General features: G+C 42.3%; 1 protein-coding gene across 1 annotated transcript in view; it reads left to right on the plus strand.

Moving 5' to 3' along the window:
• Positions 1-16,638, plus strand: part of SDHA (succinate dehydrogenase complex flavoprotein subunit A) — a 169,957-nt gene that overhangs the window by 104,909 nt on the left and 48,410 nt on the right. The window contains exon 8 of the mRNA XM_066579113.1: positions 13,255-13,423. Coding sequence (XP_066435210.1) covers positions 13,255-13,423 — 169 coding nt within the window. The remainder of the gene's footprint in view (positions 1-13,254; positions 13,424-16,638) is intronic.

Raw genomic sequence — 16,638 nt, forward strand, 5'->3', positions numbered from 1 at the left:
AATTTCATGTTTCTATGACATTGGGAAGTGAGAGATTTAGATTATGTACGTAAAATTTTGCTGCTAATTCTTTTACGCTAGAATTAAATAATCGAATTGGGACCCACTACCTTTTCCTATTTATGACATAATCAATGCTCATGGCAAATTTCATGTTTCTACGACAACGGGAAGTGAGAGAATTAGATTCCGTACGTAAAATTTGGATGCTAATTCTATTGTGCTTAGAATTGAATAATCGAGTTGGGACCCATTAACTTTTCCTATTTATGACATTATCAATTCTCGTGCCAAATTTCAAGTTTCTATTACACCAAGAAGTCAGAGAATTAGATTTTGTACGTAAAATGTGGACGCTAATTCTTTTGCGCTTAGAATTCAACAATCGAGTTGGGACCCATTAACTTTTCCTATTTATGACATAATCAATGCTCATGCCAAATTTCAAGTTGCTCTGACATCGGGAAGTGAGAGAATTAGATTCCGTACGTAAAATTTGGATGCTAATTTTTTGCGCATAGAATTGAATAATGGAGTTGGGACCCATTAGCGTTTCCTATTTATGACATAATCAATGCTCGTGCCAAATTTCACGTTACTATGCCACCGGAAAGTGAGAAAATTACATTCCGTACGTAAAATTTGGACGCTAATTTTTTTGCGCATAGAATTGAATAATCGAGTTGGACCCATTAGCTTTTCCTATTTATGACGTAATCAATGCTCCTGCAAAATTTCGAGTTTCTATGACACCGGGAAGTGAGAGAATTAGATTCCGTACGTAAAATTTGGACGCTAATTCTTTTGCGCATAGAATGGAATAATGGAGTTGGGACCCATTAGCTTTTCCTATTTATGACATAATCAATGCTCGTGCCAAATTTCACGTTTCTATGACATCAGAAAGTGAGAAAATTACATTCCGTACGTAAAATGTGGACGCTAATTCTTTTGCATGTCACCGAGACAGAATAAATTCCCTAAAGGAATCAATAGGTCACCGAGGGAACCACTAACTGATAGGTAAAATATAACCTTTATTAGTCAAATTTAAAAAAAATATTTTTTATATATATATAAAAGGGCGTGTTGAATTCTTTGTAGGTAATATGCCTGTCACGACCAATCGGCACTATTACCAATGATAAATTACCTTGAAACAATACATGCTAGATGGAAGCATTTATAATGTACTTTAGTAATCCAATTAGGCTATATACACCAAGAAGACAACACCAGTGTATACGCTCTAAATGGATATAATAATACTCATATCACCATATCCCCATTCCAGACCATGTGTCCCAATGGAGATAACAGGGGCACGAGATGTATATCCCTTCTGGTGGAATAATGGTAGAAATTCGTGTTGCGTATTTCATACACGATTTCTAATTTAAATCGGGAAAATGTAAAGTCAATTGTTCAAGGTATAGGTACATCTAGTATGTAATAGGTGGCTGGAATGTACTGCACACCATATCCATATACTAGATTGCTGCTTAGTGCTTTCTTAGATTTTATAAAGAAGCACTCACTAATTATAGCTCCATCGGTGGTTATCAACAGTCATATTTATAGACTGAATGAACCTACCTACTAGCAAGCTATATATAACTTAAGAGAAGATCCAATAAATAAGGCTGGACTGATTCATAGTCCACAACCAGTTACCTAATAATCGGACTTCTACCTAGTGCTACAACCCGTATAAATAGCACAAATAGAACCAATGTCAAGGTCAGGACTGATATTATAAAGTCCAAAACCCTCAGACATTAGGTCTATTAGTGAACTGATTAGCCCACTTAATGGCAGGGTGACCTCAGTAAAAACTGCGCTCGGTCACACTACTAATCACTTAGTGAATGAAAAACACCATCAGTGAATGAACGACACCATCTACGCGTTTCAACAGCCTATGGTGCATAAGCTGTATCATCAGGATGGTTTACTGGATGTCAATCACATATGAAGAGATTGCATCAAAGATTTAGCAAAGTGTTGCAGCAGTCATTGATATAAGAGACAACGCTGCAGCACTAGCTTATATAAACGTGTAGCTAGCAAAGTGTTGCAGCAGTCATGGATGTATAGAACAGCGCTGCAACACTAGCTAGTAAAACGGGTAGCGAAATGAACAGCCTGACCGGCTGTCTACAAATGAGCAGCAATGGTCCGTAGCCTGACTGACAGGGCTTAAAAAGAACAAACCACGCCCCCCCTGCGTAGGGGCTCGTCCCCGCTCAGCCAATCTGCTTATTTTCCTCATCTGTCACTTGTATAATCGGGATCTCGCGATGATAGAGGTCCCGCGCATGCGCAGGACCACATAGCGCTAGCGGGTGCCAACCAACGCCAACCAAAGGGAGGACGTAGCGGCATCCGGACACTATGCAGAACAAGCGCACTTAGTGTTCAGCGGGATGTAGGGCACATAGGGGCCCCAAACAGGACGATAATTTTTAAGGTGTTGGACAGAAACATTTAGTGGGAAAGGAATAAAATATCTCAGCTGCATTGGAAATATAACAGCAGCGGTAAGACACATTAAGGGCATGAATGCATGCATCAAAGAAGGTAAGTATTGGTGTATGTTGATGAATGCAATAGATTACAACCTGATAAGGTTGTGTGATAGACTTGGAACAACTGTATCCACACATTGTCATAGTTCCTGGACCTAATGATAATGACAAACATCCCATTCTGCCAAACATCTCAGCTGCATAAGAAATAACCCAGCAGCAGTAGAGACCAATAAGGGCATACATTCATGCATGGAAGAAGGTAAGTATTGGTGCATGTAGATGATAATGATTACAATTAATTGCAACCTACAGGAATAATGTTTTGGACTTAGAACCACTATAACCACATGTAATCCTAGTACCGAGACCGAGTGTTATTGACAACCATCCTATTCTGCCAAAAATATTCACAATACGTGAAAAATATAGGCAAACAAATACCACCCAAAACCAGCGATGTAGATGATAACGTACACTATATGTACCCAGTGATACACACGAGTTCATATACACCAACCTCTTCACCAATAATGGACAGAAGGGTGCGGTGCAGTTATATTATTATTATGGCGCCTAAGGGCTGGATCGGTATATATAATCCATACAACTGGTCAATAGTACCACTTGGAAACGGATAGTCAACAACTGCTCAGCTACACTATATGTACCCAGTGATACACATGAATACATATACAACAACCTCTTCACCAATAATGGACAGAAGGGTGCGGTGCAGTTATATTATTGCAATCCTTGGTAGCATACGTTTATGGCACCTAAGGGCTGGATCGGTATATATAATCCATACAACTTGTCAATAGTACCACTTAGAAACGGATCGTCAACAACTGCTCAGTTACATGGTGCAATTAAATAAATGCTGAAAAAGATAGTTGATCATTTAGACCCTTAGGACTACAACAGTCCAAACGATGAATCCACCGAGTCTCTTTTTGCAGCAACATTCTATCTATGTTCCTTCTTCTTCCATTTGATCTAATGATCTCAACTCCCTGAAACTGGATGCAGTCTGGATCATTGTTATGTACATCCCTTATATGCACCGCCAAACTTGTCTTGTCACCTCGATTGACGTTGCCGATGTGTTCCAGTATACGTCTACGTAATTGGCGGATGGTTTTGCCTACGTAGTCGAGTGGGCACGGACAAGTGGCTTTGTATACGACACCACTGGATCTGCAATTTATAAAATCCCGTATTTGGTAAGTCGTACCAGTGGAAGAGCTGGAAAAACTCCCACCCCGTTTGATGTACTTACATGCCTTACATCCTGTACACCTAAATGTACCTTTAGGGAGATCTGAACCAAGCCATGTTCTTGTCGATGTCTGAACTGAAAAATGGCTATGGACTAATCGATCCCTCAGATTGCGTCCTCGCTTATAGGTAATCAGGGGTTTGTTCGGAAGATGTTCAACGATGTCTGAATCTTTGCACAGTATATGCCAATATTTGTTCAGGATGTGCCTGACTTCATAGGACTGATCATCATAAGTGCCAATAATTCGGATCTTTGCATCTCCCTCCGCTCTCTTTTTCGGTCTTAGACAATCTTCTCGTTTAAGGCTCTTAGCATAGTTGTTAGCTTTCTCTACTACCTCTGCAGGATAGCCTCGGTTAGTAAATCTCCTACTCGTCTCCTGAGATTTAGTCAAGAAGTCATTGTCGGAAGAGCAGTTGCGCCGCGTGCGAATCAACTGACCCTTTGGTATTCCGCATTTAAGGGAGATAGGGTGATGACTCTCCCAATGCAACAGAGTGTTCGTTGCCGTCGTTTTTCGAAATATAGACGTTTGCAAAGATCCGTTTGGCATCTTGGTAATGGCAAGGTCCAAGAATGTAATTTTAGAGAGATCAATTTCGGCCGTGAAGTACAGTCCTAGATCGTTGGTATTTAGATGATTTACGAACCGGTGGAAATCATCAATCTCACCTGTCCAGAGAATAAACACATCGTCAATAAACCGGACCCAAAGATCAATAAATGGGGTCCAGGTCTCATTGTCCTCACTAAACACGGTGGTCTCCTCCCACCAGCCCAGGTACAGGTTGGCATAACTGGGGGCACACGGGCTCCCCATAGCCGTGCCCCTGAGCTGGTGGAAGTACCTCCCCTCAAAGAGGAAGTAGTTTTTCGTGAGGACAAAGGACAACAAGGTCATTAGCAGACTATTGTGTTGTTTCAAGTGTGTGCCCCTCTGGCTCAGGTAGTATTCTACGGCTTGCAGTCCCCCACTATGGGGTATCGAACTGTACAGAGCCTCAACGTCGAGGCTTGCCAGTTTCGTATTTGGGGACAGAACAATGTCCTCCAATTTTTTAAGGACATCAGTTGTATCTTTGATATAAGCCGGTAGTGATTCAACGAATGGTCGTAGTGCAACGTCTAGGTATGTACTGATTCCTTGTGTCAGGCTATCATTGCCTGCAACAATGGGTCGGCCTTTTAATGGGGTCAGGCCTTTATGAACCTTAGGTAAACCGTAGAATGTCGCTATTTGAGGCGTGGGAGAGAATAGATACTGAAATTCTTTGTCATCAATCAAGTCATCCATTTTTGCTTGCATCAAGATATTTCTAAGCTCCGCAAGGAAGGTGTCAGTGGGATCCTCTTTCAGGATCTGATAATTAGATTTGTCCAATAATATCCGAAGGCACATTGCCCTATAATCTTCACGATCCATTAGCACAATGTTGCCCCCCTTATCGGAGGGCTTAATAATTATCGTCTCATCCTTCTCAAGCGTTTGGAGAGCCATTTTTTCACCAACAGTAAGATTTTGATGTTTATACTTCTTTTCCTTGGACAGCCTCTCAAGGTCCTCAATCACCATTGCTTCAAAGATCTCAATATATGGAGAATCACCTGATATAGGTAAACTCGTGCTCTTTGGTTTTAGACTAGTGAAAGGACCCTTGCTAGGATCTTTCATATTCTCATTCTCAAGGGCTTCCAGGGCTAAAATGGCTTCCAAATCCTGATGATCCAGACCTAAATCCGTGCATTTTTTTCTATCGCGAATGGCAAAATGTTTTTTCCATCGCAATTTTCTTACAAATAAAGCGATGTCTTTTGTCCATTCGAACAGACAGAATTTTAGTAGGGATAAACGATAAACCCTTCTTAATCACGGATTCTTCCTGTCTGGTTAAGTTTCTGGAAGACAGGTTGATGACTTGTAACTCATTCTCCTTAGTGGTTAGTTCAGCGACACTCTCAGTATTATCTCTCACAGGCGTTGATGTTATAGCTAGGTCTGGTGGTGTAATGATGTTTCCAGCATACCCCGATTCCGTGTCATATAGTGGGTAATGGGTTGCCCTAAAAAATGATGACTCTCACTACTATTACCTCTACCTCTACCCCTTGTTCGCATTCTCTGGCCTCCTCTAGCTCTTCTTCTATCACCATGACCCCCTCTCTTGGAATAATCGTAGGTGGAATGATCACTTTCGGACGAGCTTAATTCGCTTTCTGTAGGTTGTCTCACCTCGTAAGCCCTGTTCTCTGTAAAGTCACGCAGGTCTCTTTGGTATTGACTATGTTTGCGCTCCTTGAGGAATCCAGTATATCTCTCAATTGTCAATTTTAAGGAGTTCTCTCTTTTTTCATAGTCCGCCTCAGAAGAAAACTTTTTTCCCTCTTTAATTAATTCCTCAAGGGCTTTGCCTGCTTTCTCTAGGTTGATTTTTTCCTCTTCCAGGAGGAGATTCATCAATCTAAGAGAGCTATCCGTAGATTCTTTCTCCCATCTACTCATAAATTCCATATTCCGCAATTTTGGGGGGGGCATAATGTGAATACGGAGGCCTCTGGGAACAATCTTATTTTCTAGGTAATTAGTGAGAGCCTGCACTTCCCACCAAACTCTAACAAAGTCTTTATACGCTCTAGTTATATTTTTATGCAGCTGAGATGTTTGGCAGAATGGGATGTTTGTCATTATCATTAGGTCCAGGAACTATGACAATGTGTGGATACAGTTGTTCCAAGTCTATCACACAACCTTATCAGGTTGTAATCTATTGCATTCATCAACATACACCAATACTTACCTTCTTTGATGCATGCATTCATGCCCTTAATGTGTCTTACCGCTGCTGTTATATTTCCAATGCAGCTGAGATATTTTATTCCTTTCCCACTAAATGTTTCTGTCCGACACCTTAAAAATTATCGTCCTGTTTGGGGCCCCTATGTGCCCTACATCCCGCTGAACACTAAGTGCGCTTGTTCTGCATAGTGTCCGGATGCCGCTACGTCCTCCCTTTGGTTGGCGTTGGTTGGCACCCGCTAGCGCTATGTGGTCCTGCGCATGCGCGGGACCTCTATCATCGCGAGATCCCGATTATACAAGTGACAGATGAGGAAAATAAGCAGATTGGCTGAGCGGGGACGAGCCCCTACGCAGGGGGGACGTGGTTTGTTCTTTTTAAGCCCTGTCAGTCGGGCTACGGACCATTGCTGCTCATTTGTAGACAGCCGGTCAGGCTGTTCATTTCGCTACCCGTTTTACTAGCTAGTGTTGCAGCGCTGTTCTATACATCCATGACTGCTGCAACACTTTGCTAGCTACACGTTTATATAAGCTAGTGCTGCAGCGTTGTCTCTTATATCAATGACTGCTGCAACACTTTGCTAAATCTTTGATGCAATCTCTTCATATGTGATTGACATCCAGTAAACCATCCTGATGATACAGCTTATGCACCATAGGCTGTTGAAACGCGTAGATGGTGTCGTTCATTCACTGATGGTGTTTTTCATTCACTAAGTGATTAGTAGTGTGACCGAGCGCAGTTTTTACTGAGGTCACCCTGCCATTAAGTGGGCTAATCAGTTCACTAATAGACCTAATGTCTGAGGGTTTTGGACTTTATAATATCAGTCCTGACCTTGACATTGGTTCTATTTGTGCTATTTATACGGGTTGTAGCACTAGGTAGAAGTCCGATTATTAGGTAACTGGTTGTGGACTATGAATCAGTCCAGCCTTATTTATTGGATCTTCTCTTAAGTTATATATAGCTTGCTAGTAGGTAGGTTCATTCAGTCTATAAATATGACTGTTGATAACCACCGATGGAGCTATAATTAGTGAGTGCTTCTTTATAAAATCTAAGAAAGCACTAAGCAGCAATCTAGTATATGGATATGGTGTGCAGTACATTCCAGCCACCTATTACATACTAGATGTACCTATACCTTGAACAATTGACTTTACATTTTCCCGATTTAAATTAGAAATCGTGTATGAAATACGCAACACGAATTTCTACCATTATTCCACCAGAAGGGATATACATCTCGTGCCCCTGTTATCTCCATTGGGACACATGGTCTGGAATGGGGATATGGTGATATGAGTATTATTATATCCATTTAGAGCGTATACACTGGTGTTGTCTTCTTGGTGTATATAGCCTAATTGGATTACTAAAGTACATTATAAATGCTTCCATCTAGCATGTATTGTTTCAAGTTAATTTATCATTGGTAATAGTGCCGATTGGTCGTGACAGGCATATTACCTACAAAGAATTCAACACGCCCTTTTATATATATATAAAAAATATATTTTTTAAATTTGACTAATAAAGGTTATATTTTACCTATCAGTTAGTGGTTCCCTCGGTGACCTGCTAATTCTTTTGCGCATAGAATTGAATAATCAAGTGGGGACCCATTAGCTTTTCCTATGTATGACATATTCAATGCGCGTGCCAAATTTTAGGTTTCTATGACATTGGGAAGTGAGAGATTTAGATTATGTACGTAAAATTTTGCCGCTAATTCTTTTGCGCTAGAAATGAATAATCGAGTTGGGACCCATTAGCTTTTCCTAGTTTGGAGATAATCTATGCTTGTACCAAATTTCATGTTTCTACGACATCGGGAAGTTGGAGAACTTTTGGCGAGTCAGTGAGGGAGTCAGTCAGTGAGTAAGTCAGTGAGGGCTTTCGTCTTCTATATACATAAAATTGAATGTATGCGTGTCTGTCTATCTGTCCTTTATGCATTACTACACCATTCATCTAATCACCATGAAACTTTGGGAAGTTGTTGAGTACACTCCTGGGAAGATTATAGGCATAGTACAACTATCCTACGATAGGTGGCGCGCGTACGAGCATCGTCGACAGTTATGCCCCCCAGACAAAGATCATTTGATTTCCATCTCAAGCACGAAAGCAAAAGGCATTACGAGCAACGGGATGCGTGTTCAACTACAAAATGATGCATCCGCCGAACGTTTCGCAAGACAGTTGCTGCATATTGAGAATGCTGAGGTAAAATGAAAGCTGTGCTGTGATTGGTTGCTATTTCTTATACTGCTGAGGCAACATGAAAGCTGTGCTGTGATTGGTTGCTATATATTATACCGCTGAGGTAAAATGAATGCTGCGCTGTGATTGGTTGCTATTTTTTATATTGCTGAGGCAGAATAAAAGTTGCGCTGTGATTGGTTATTTCTCTTACTGCTGAGGTAACATGAAAGCTGCGCTGTGATTGGGTGTTATATATTATAAAGCTGAGGTAACATGTAAGCTGCGCTGCGATTGGTTGTTATATATTACACCACTGAGGTAACATAAAAAAGCTGCGCTGTGATTGGTTGTTATCTAGATATATAAAAACGAATGTATGTCTGTCTGTCTTCGCAGCAACGCGTGACGGGTAAGCTAGTTATATATATCGATCAATGCTCCTGCAAAATTTCACGTTTCTATGACAGCGGAAAGTGAGAAAATTACATTCCGTACGTAAAATTTGGACGCTAATTCTTTGGCGCATAGAATTGAATAATCGAGTTGGGCCCCGTTAGCTTTTCCTATTTATGACATAATGAATGCTCCTGCCAAATTTCACGTTTCTATGACACCGGGAAGTGAGAGAATTAAATTCCGTACGTAAAATTTGCACGCTAATTCTTTTGCACTAGAATTGAATAATCAAGTTGGGACCCAATTACTTTTCCTATTTTGGAGATAATCTATGCTTGTGCCAAAATTCATGTTTCTACGACATCGGGAAGTTGGAGAACTTTTGGCGAGTCAGTCAGTCAGTGAGTCAGTCAGTCAGTCAGTGAATGAGTGAGTCAGTGAGGGCTTTCGTCTTTATATATATAGATGTGACCCTATCTGATTTAGGAGTATGTGTATGACTGCTGGGTTATGTCTATTGTGATTAGAGCTCACAAGATCCTCCCTATCCACACTATGGGCTATATTCTTGGCTCTATTCAAAGCCCAGGCAGGACAACCCCGTTTGGTGAACTTATCTAGAACAGTTTTCTCTTGCTTGGCAAAAGTCGCGGTATCTGAACACGCTCGTTTGTGCCTAACGAGTTCACCCACTGGAATGGGGGGATGACTGCTGGAAGCATGAAGGATGCCATTTCTAGCTGTGCCCTTACGGAAAGGTGTACTTTACACTGCAGCTTGAAACCACTAATAAACGTTATATCCAAAAAATTAATCATTTTTGTCATAGGGGCTGGTGAATTGTAAATGAATATCTTTGTTCAAAAATGAGATAAAATTGGGCATATTCTCCCCATCTCCGTTCCACACAATCAATGTATCATTTTTGAAACGACCGTACCAGTGTATATGGCGGAGATATTGATTGTCATGGGTAATGATGTTTCTCTGATCCCACCAAGAGACCAATCGGTTAGCAAGAGACGGTGAGACTTTGGCTGCCACAGGCGCTCCGCATGTTTGTAGACAGGTATTGCTGGTCAAACATGAAATTATGCTGCATGATCTATCCCTTCAATTCACATGTGTAATCACTGTAGGTGTATAGATGGAGGGACGGAGCTGTTAAGGCAATGGTGTGCGCTAAGCTAGAATATAGAACTCTTAAATCACGTTAGCCATGAAAACGAAGCTTTCCATTCAAAATCGGGAATGTTTCTAATACCTGTTTGGTGTCTGTAATGTATCCTGCTGCTCTCTGCACCTATGAGATGTCCACCCTCCACATATGTTCTCATTGAGAGACCCCATGGCAGCGATAATGGTTGAAATGCGGTCTGACGAGATTTATGGATTTTAGGTAAGCCATGAAAAATAGGCCTAACACAAAGGTGTTTGACTTGTTTGTCATTAAAAATGCCCAGATTAAGACAGTCATCTATGATGTTCCTGACTTTAACCTGAATGTCTCTCACAGGGTTAACCGCTAGTTTCCTATACGTCTTGTGACAGTGCAGTAGCAAGAGTGCCCTGTAGAGGGCCTCTGAGCACAGTCATTGTGTCTGGTTTAGTTAACCTGCACCTGCAAGGGTGCAGCTACGCAGCTTAAATTTCCCCTCTCTCACAAACTCGGGGTCCTTGAAGCTGTGGAGCTTAGGTCCATGGAGGCATGTGGGGCCTGAGGTCTGTGTAGACCTGGTGCTGGTCTGTAAGGGACCTGAAAGCACGGAGCGGACAGGGGGTAGTCGGCCCCTCGCTCATCGCCTGTCGGGGCGAAGTCACCTTCCTGGAGGTCTGCTAGGAGAAGCGGTGTGCGTTGCTGTGTGCACTGTGGTGGACAACAGTGTGCAGTTGCATATGATATGCTGGACTGTATGTGACTGAATGCCTATGCTATGCTGAAATAAATGCGGGAGGAACCAGTATTTTGGACTTTACCTGGTGTTTCTGGACATCATTGCGGTGCCTCCACCCCTGGGCAGGGGAAAGTAAGCAGGAGATCCCGGGCAAGTAACCCCAACTTGGCAGTCTTCACATCTAACAAGATTTCTAATGCATGGACCCTGTGCAAGGACTCTGTGTCGATCTCAGTCTAGCACAACAGTGCCCCCGCTTATCGGCTTTCTTGATGATAAGATTGCTATTATTCTTCACATCAATACGACACATTGAGCTGCACGGTTTGTGTTCTGGAAGCCTCATATAGTTTAATGAGATCCCCTGTGAGGGGGATAATAAACATTGCGTTTGGTTTGAATGCTGCCCAATGCACACTGATGACTCTCGCATTCTGGTTGTAACACATTGAATAGAGACGCCCGCTCCTGAAATGTCAGACCCGCAAAATCATTCCTACTAGCTGTTACAGTATAATCAATTCATCATCCTCCTTGTTATCCGGTCTCCTCGGGGTTAATAGACGTGCACATTTGTTAACATCAAGCAAGATAGAAAGTTACTCAAAATGTTTAGGTGGTACAAAACCCAATCCTCTGTATAGAGCACATGTCCGATTCAGTACAATCCTTGCTTGTCATCAATGCTGGTTCCCCTATAATCTCCTCTTGTGGATACGTTGGATATTTTCTGTGATTTCTTATGCTTCCTGCCTCCTCCCATGCGTTGTTGATGTGTAGGATTCTCCACCATTCCTGGTGACTCTCCTTCCCCCTCTGGGGTATGAGGCACTTGGGCTGCTGCCAGCTGTGGAGTAATCAGTCATGTATTCCTGCTCAGATGAGTTGAAGCTTGCATGTTGCTGGGGTCTCTGCAGTTGTCTTGCTTCAACATAGATTTTGGCCTGTTGGCCCTACCTTTCCATTGGTAAACCATTCCCATGCTGTGGTCCTCGCTGTCCCTGTGCGCTCCTCCAAGCAACATTTGCAAGATTGGTTCAGCTGACCTTTTCTTCAGTTTTTTTTTTATTGCTCTGGGAAGTCTCACAGTCTTTAAGCTGTGTCCAAAAGGTCTTCTTCGTCTTGCTCTTTGGGGTACAGAGCAGCCACCCAGTTGGTTAATACCTAACTTACATTTTCTCCTATCTCCTTTGTTGCTGCACACGGTGCTATCCTCAGTCATATGTTCTGTTATGATGTTCTCTGGTTTTTCACATGCCTGCTTGCCTTCATCTGCTTGCATACAAACTTTCTTCTTTTTTCCCTTTGAATGGCTTTGTTCTCTTACCGACCTGCCTGCAGCCTCTTCCAAGCACCTCAGTAGAGCCTCCACCAGGCTGTTCCTTCATCACTTATAGCAGCCGCTCCGCCATCCTGTTTGGATTTGCCAGCATAGCGCTTCCCCTAATAATGCTCTGGATAGGTTTCAAGCATTTTGGGGTCCATGGGACACCTTTACTATTCTCGTATCCTGGTGAAGCCTGCGTTGCTGCCTTCCCTTCTTTCCTCCCCCTATTAGTTCTGTTTTATTTTGGTTCCTCTATCAGCTACTTACTATCTTTTTTTGATAATGGTGTGCCCCCTCTGCAGCTCTTGTTCACCTTTTTATATCTTTTTGTATGTATAGGTCTATTTTTTTGGTTGAAATTTTTTAAATAAAATTGACAGTTATGGAAAAAATGGCAGAAAATGGTTTAAAGTGATCTGTAAAACAGCTTCTGCATGCAGTAAAGTAACAAACCCCGATATACTCAGCTCTCCCCGATCCCCCAGTGCCCCACGGTGCTGCTTTGGGTCTCCCCACTGACGTGACATTTGCGGGACATCACAGGCACTGCAGCAAGTAACAGCTGAGCAATCGATCGCTGAGCTCTGTCATTGGCTGCAGCGCTTGTGACATCCTGTAAGGCGGGAGGATGACTGCAGGCTGTAAATAAAGCAGTGGATGATAGAGCGGCGGTGCTGGACACAGCCGGAGCGGGGAGTATATCACTATTTACTTTGGTGCATGGGAAGGGAGTTTTACAGATGAGCTATAAGTCGGACAACCCCTTTAACTCTGTTTTACTTAGTTTTTTCTCCTTTAATCTACTACATTGCAGGTATTTACGGAGCTGGTTGTTTGATTACTGAAGGAAGCCGTGGTGAGGGAGGAATTCTAATTAACAACGGAGGTGAAAGATTCATGGAAAGATATGCCCCAATAGCCAAGGACCTCGCCTCTCGGGATATTGTATGCCGGTCTATGACTATCGAGATTCGAGAAGGAAGGTTGGTTTTTCTGCAAATGCAGGATATTACTACAAAGAATTCTTGAGTAAATACTTTTTGTGGTAAAAACTGTAAAAGAAAAAAAAGTTTATTCTTTCATTCTAATACATAGTTTTGTTTAAAGCATGCCTAGCTTTTCAGAATAAGCTGCTGTGTGTACGCGAGGCTTGTAGCTAATTATACCCTCCCCTAGGATTGGCTGCCCCCCTACTTAGATGGGAGGGATTAACTAGGCTTGTAGACTATAAAAAGGAAGCAGCTTCCAGCACAGTCAGACGACCACCAGCCCACCATCAGGGCTGGAGGCTATATCACTTTCTATCTATACTTAGCCTATTCGGGTATTGTCCCCTTTTTTGCGTCGTTGCTTAGCTCAGACTGTGCACTAATCTGGTCATATTAATTGACCTAGGTCTTGGCTAGACGTAATATCAAACAGGTTAGACCCTGTTCTGTTGTTTGGTAACAGGGCATGCAGGTCTAGTCTAAGATTAACCGTCTCCATACTGGCTTGGAAAGAGCTATAGATGTGAGTGTGTGCAAGGTACGGAATATGCTCTAAATAAATATATATCAGAATTGAGCACTACCTTCCACTGCACTCCGAAACATCTACCCAGTCTCAAGATATGAGACTTGGGAAGCAACTATTTGGATGCTAAAACATATGTCCATTATCATTTAGTCACTTACGGCTTTGTTTAGGAGTGAGGAAACATTTATCAGATCTCCAGCCTAATGTCTAGGAGTGGGTGTCAATACACCAGACCCCCCCCCCCTGTCATTTTTGAAACCTCTGACCACCTGGTTCTTGAAAAGTTGTAGGTCCAACTGAAATGCATTGAACCACAATTATCTCATTTGGAAACTATACTATCCATTTATCTTCACCAGTAGATCTCTATTTATGGGACCACCGTCAATTCTATTACATGGACATCCATAAATGTTAGGGCATAACCTGTTTGCCTATAGAGGCTAAATTGCTTTATAAGAGTGGAGGTAATCTATCCAGTTAATTAACCTAGAGGGGGAATAAGTACTAGACTGTAATATATTATACCAGTACTGAATCATGACAGTCAATATCCCATACATTTCCTAGGTTCGAATTTAGATACTGGAGACCCTCCAATCTCCTATTTTTATTTATTTTTTGTGAGAGGTTCTTAGGCTGGGTTCACACAGGGCGGATTCCCGTCGGAAATCTCGCGGTTTGGCCGCAGCAAAAACCGCGAGATTTCCGCCACGGTTTAAGCCGCGGCCCGGCCGCTTGCTTTTCTGTTGCGGCTGGTGCTCCCATAGAAGAGAGCGCGGCCGCGACGAAAATAAACAAAAAAAAAAAAGTAAATAGACATGCTGCATCTTCTGAGGCTGTGGCGGCCGCAGCCGCGATTTCAGCCGGACTTACCGCAGCAGATTGGCCGTCCCGTGTGGATGAGGTTTCTGAGAAATCTCGTCCACATGGCTGGCTAATCCCGAGATTAGTGGCCGCGGACGGATTTGCCGTGGCCAAATGCCGCAAGGCAAATCCGCCCTGTGTGAACCCAGCCTTACAGAAAAAATCAGTTTCTGATATAACGTACATCTGCAATCATCAATCATCATTTGAACTGCCTTTTCGTAATACTGTGCTAAGGAAGAGCACACGTGTTTGTTTGTGTACGTCTTGTCTTCACTAACTGTGGATTTTTCTAAGCCCAACGTTTTTAACGTATATCAATAAAGATTATTTTAGGGTTCTTCTGTGACTAGTGTACGCGAGGAATAACACTATTTCTGGATGTTATATGAATTGTATAATGCATTATCACCATTTTCCCCTCTGCAGGCTTTAATCTGAGTTCTCTCAAAACTGATGGGAGGAGCCTGTTCTTCTATACACTGTTCACAGGATTCTACTGTCTATAACATACAGCAAGGCATAACCTAATCATGTGAGATTGTGTACAACAGTACTGAGCAGTGGATATGTGAATAGCAGAAAATGTGCCTGCTTCACTCCTCCCCTTCCCCTCAGCTTCTATAGACTTCAGTGAACAAGATGACTCCTCCCTTTCCTACACTTCCTGTTCTCTGTCCTGCCTACTCTAGTAATAGATAACAGCACTAGACAACTGGCAGTAGGATTTTTAAAAATCCACTAAGAATTTTTCCAATGATGAATTCATATCGGGGTATAGGAAATTTTGGAATTATTGCTTTAGGGGATCTTGCAAGTTAGCGCTGAAATGCACAGACTTCATGACCTCTATAAATGCAGTGATGGCGTAGGCTGCACTCGTTGCCCAGCAAATGCCCATTTACACACACAGATAATCTTTCAAAAAAATTGAAAGATCAGTGATCGTTTTGTATAAAGTACTAATAGGCACTAATTGCTATTAGTTCTTTATCAGCTTCATTTGCATGCAAATGAGCTTCTGGGCCTGTTACAGAACTCAGCAAGAGGTCTGAGCTCTGTAATTAGCTCTATTTTTCAGCCAGGGGCTGCTAAGAGAAAACAATGTAATCTCTAGCTCCCCATGGAGAATTAAGCACCACGGACAGCAGACACAGCATGCGGTCCTGATAATCAGCTGTTCTGCCAGTGGGGCTGACAGCTGAGACAAAGCAATCAGCTGTTAACAGCTTGTTGAGTGCAGATGCCTAACAGATCGTCCGATGGATTATTGTTCCTGCATTAAAGCACAGGAATAATCATCGCTCAGTGGAAGGTAGCTATAGCATTCAGGTACTGGATTGGAGGTGTAGTAGCGGGTGTAGTAGCCATGTGAGACCGGAGAGCAGTTGGGAGGAAGCCAAATGGAGTAACAGTTTGCAGGACAAATGGAGGGGGTGGGTAGCGTTGTCAGGAAGAGAGCCAGAGGTCGTTAACAGGTAGTCATGGTTTGCAGTACAAATAGAGAAGGCAGGTAGCCTTGTCAGGAGGAGAGCCAGAGGTCATTAATAGGTAGTCACAGCTTGCAGGAGAGGAGCAGGTTAAAAGATTGAGTTTGATCAAGGCTGTGGAGCACAATAATCACGCAAGGAGGGAGGAACCAGGGCAGGTTTATATAGTATGCCTAATCCAGTGGTCTTAAATCTAAGATATGATTTGTCATATCAATATTAATTTGGTGTTTTTGACTTTCTTGAACATTTATTTGGGTTTTAAACATAATGTAATTTGCAGACACTGAATAACAAATGTGATTGTGTTGTTGGGTTCTATA

This window comes from Eleutherodactylus coqui, chromosome 9, assembly GCF_035609145.1.
Source record: "Eleutherodactylus coqui strain aEleCoq1 chromosome 9, aEleCoq1.hap1, whole genome shotgun sequence".
Lineage (NCBI taxonomy): Eukaryota > Metazoa > Chordata > Amphibia > Anura > Eleutherodactylidae > Eleutherodactylus > Eleutherodactylus coqui.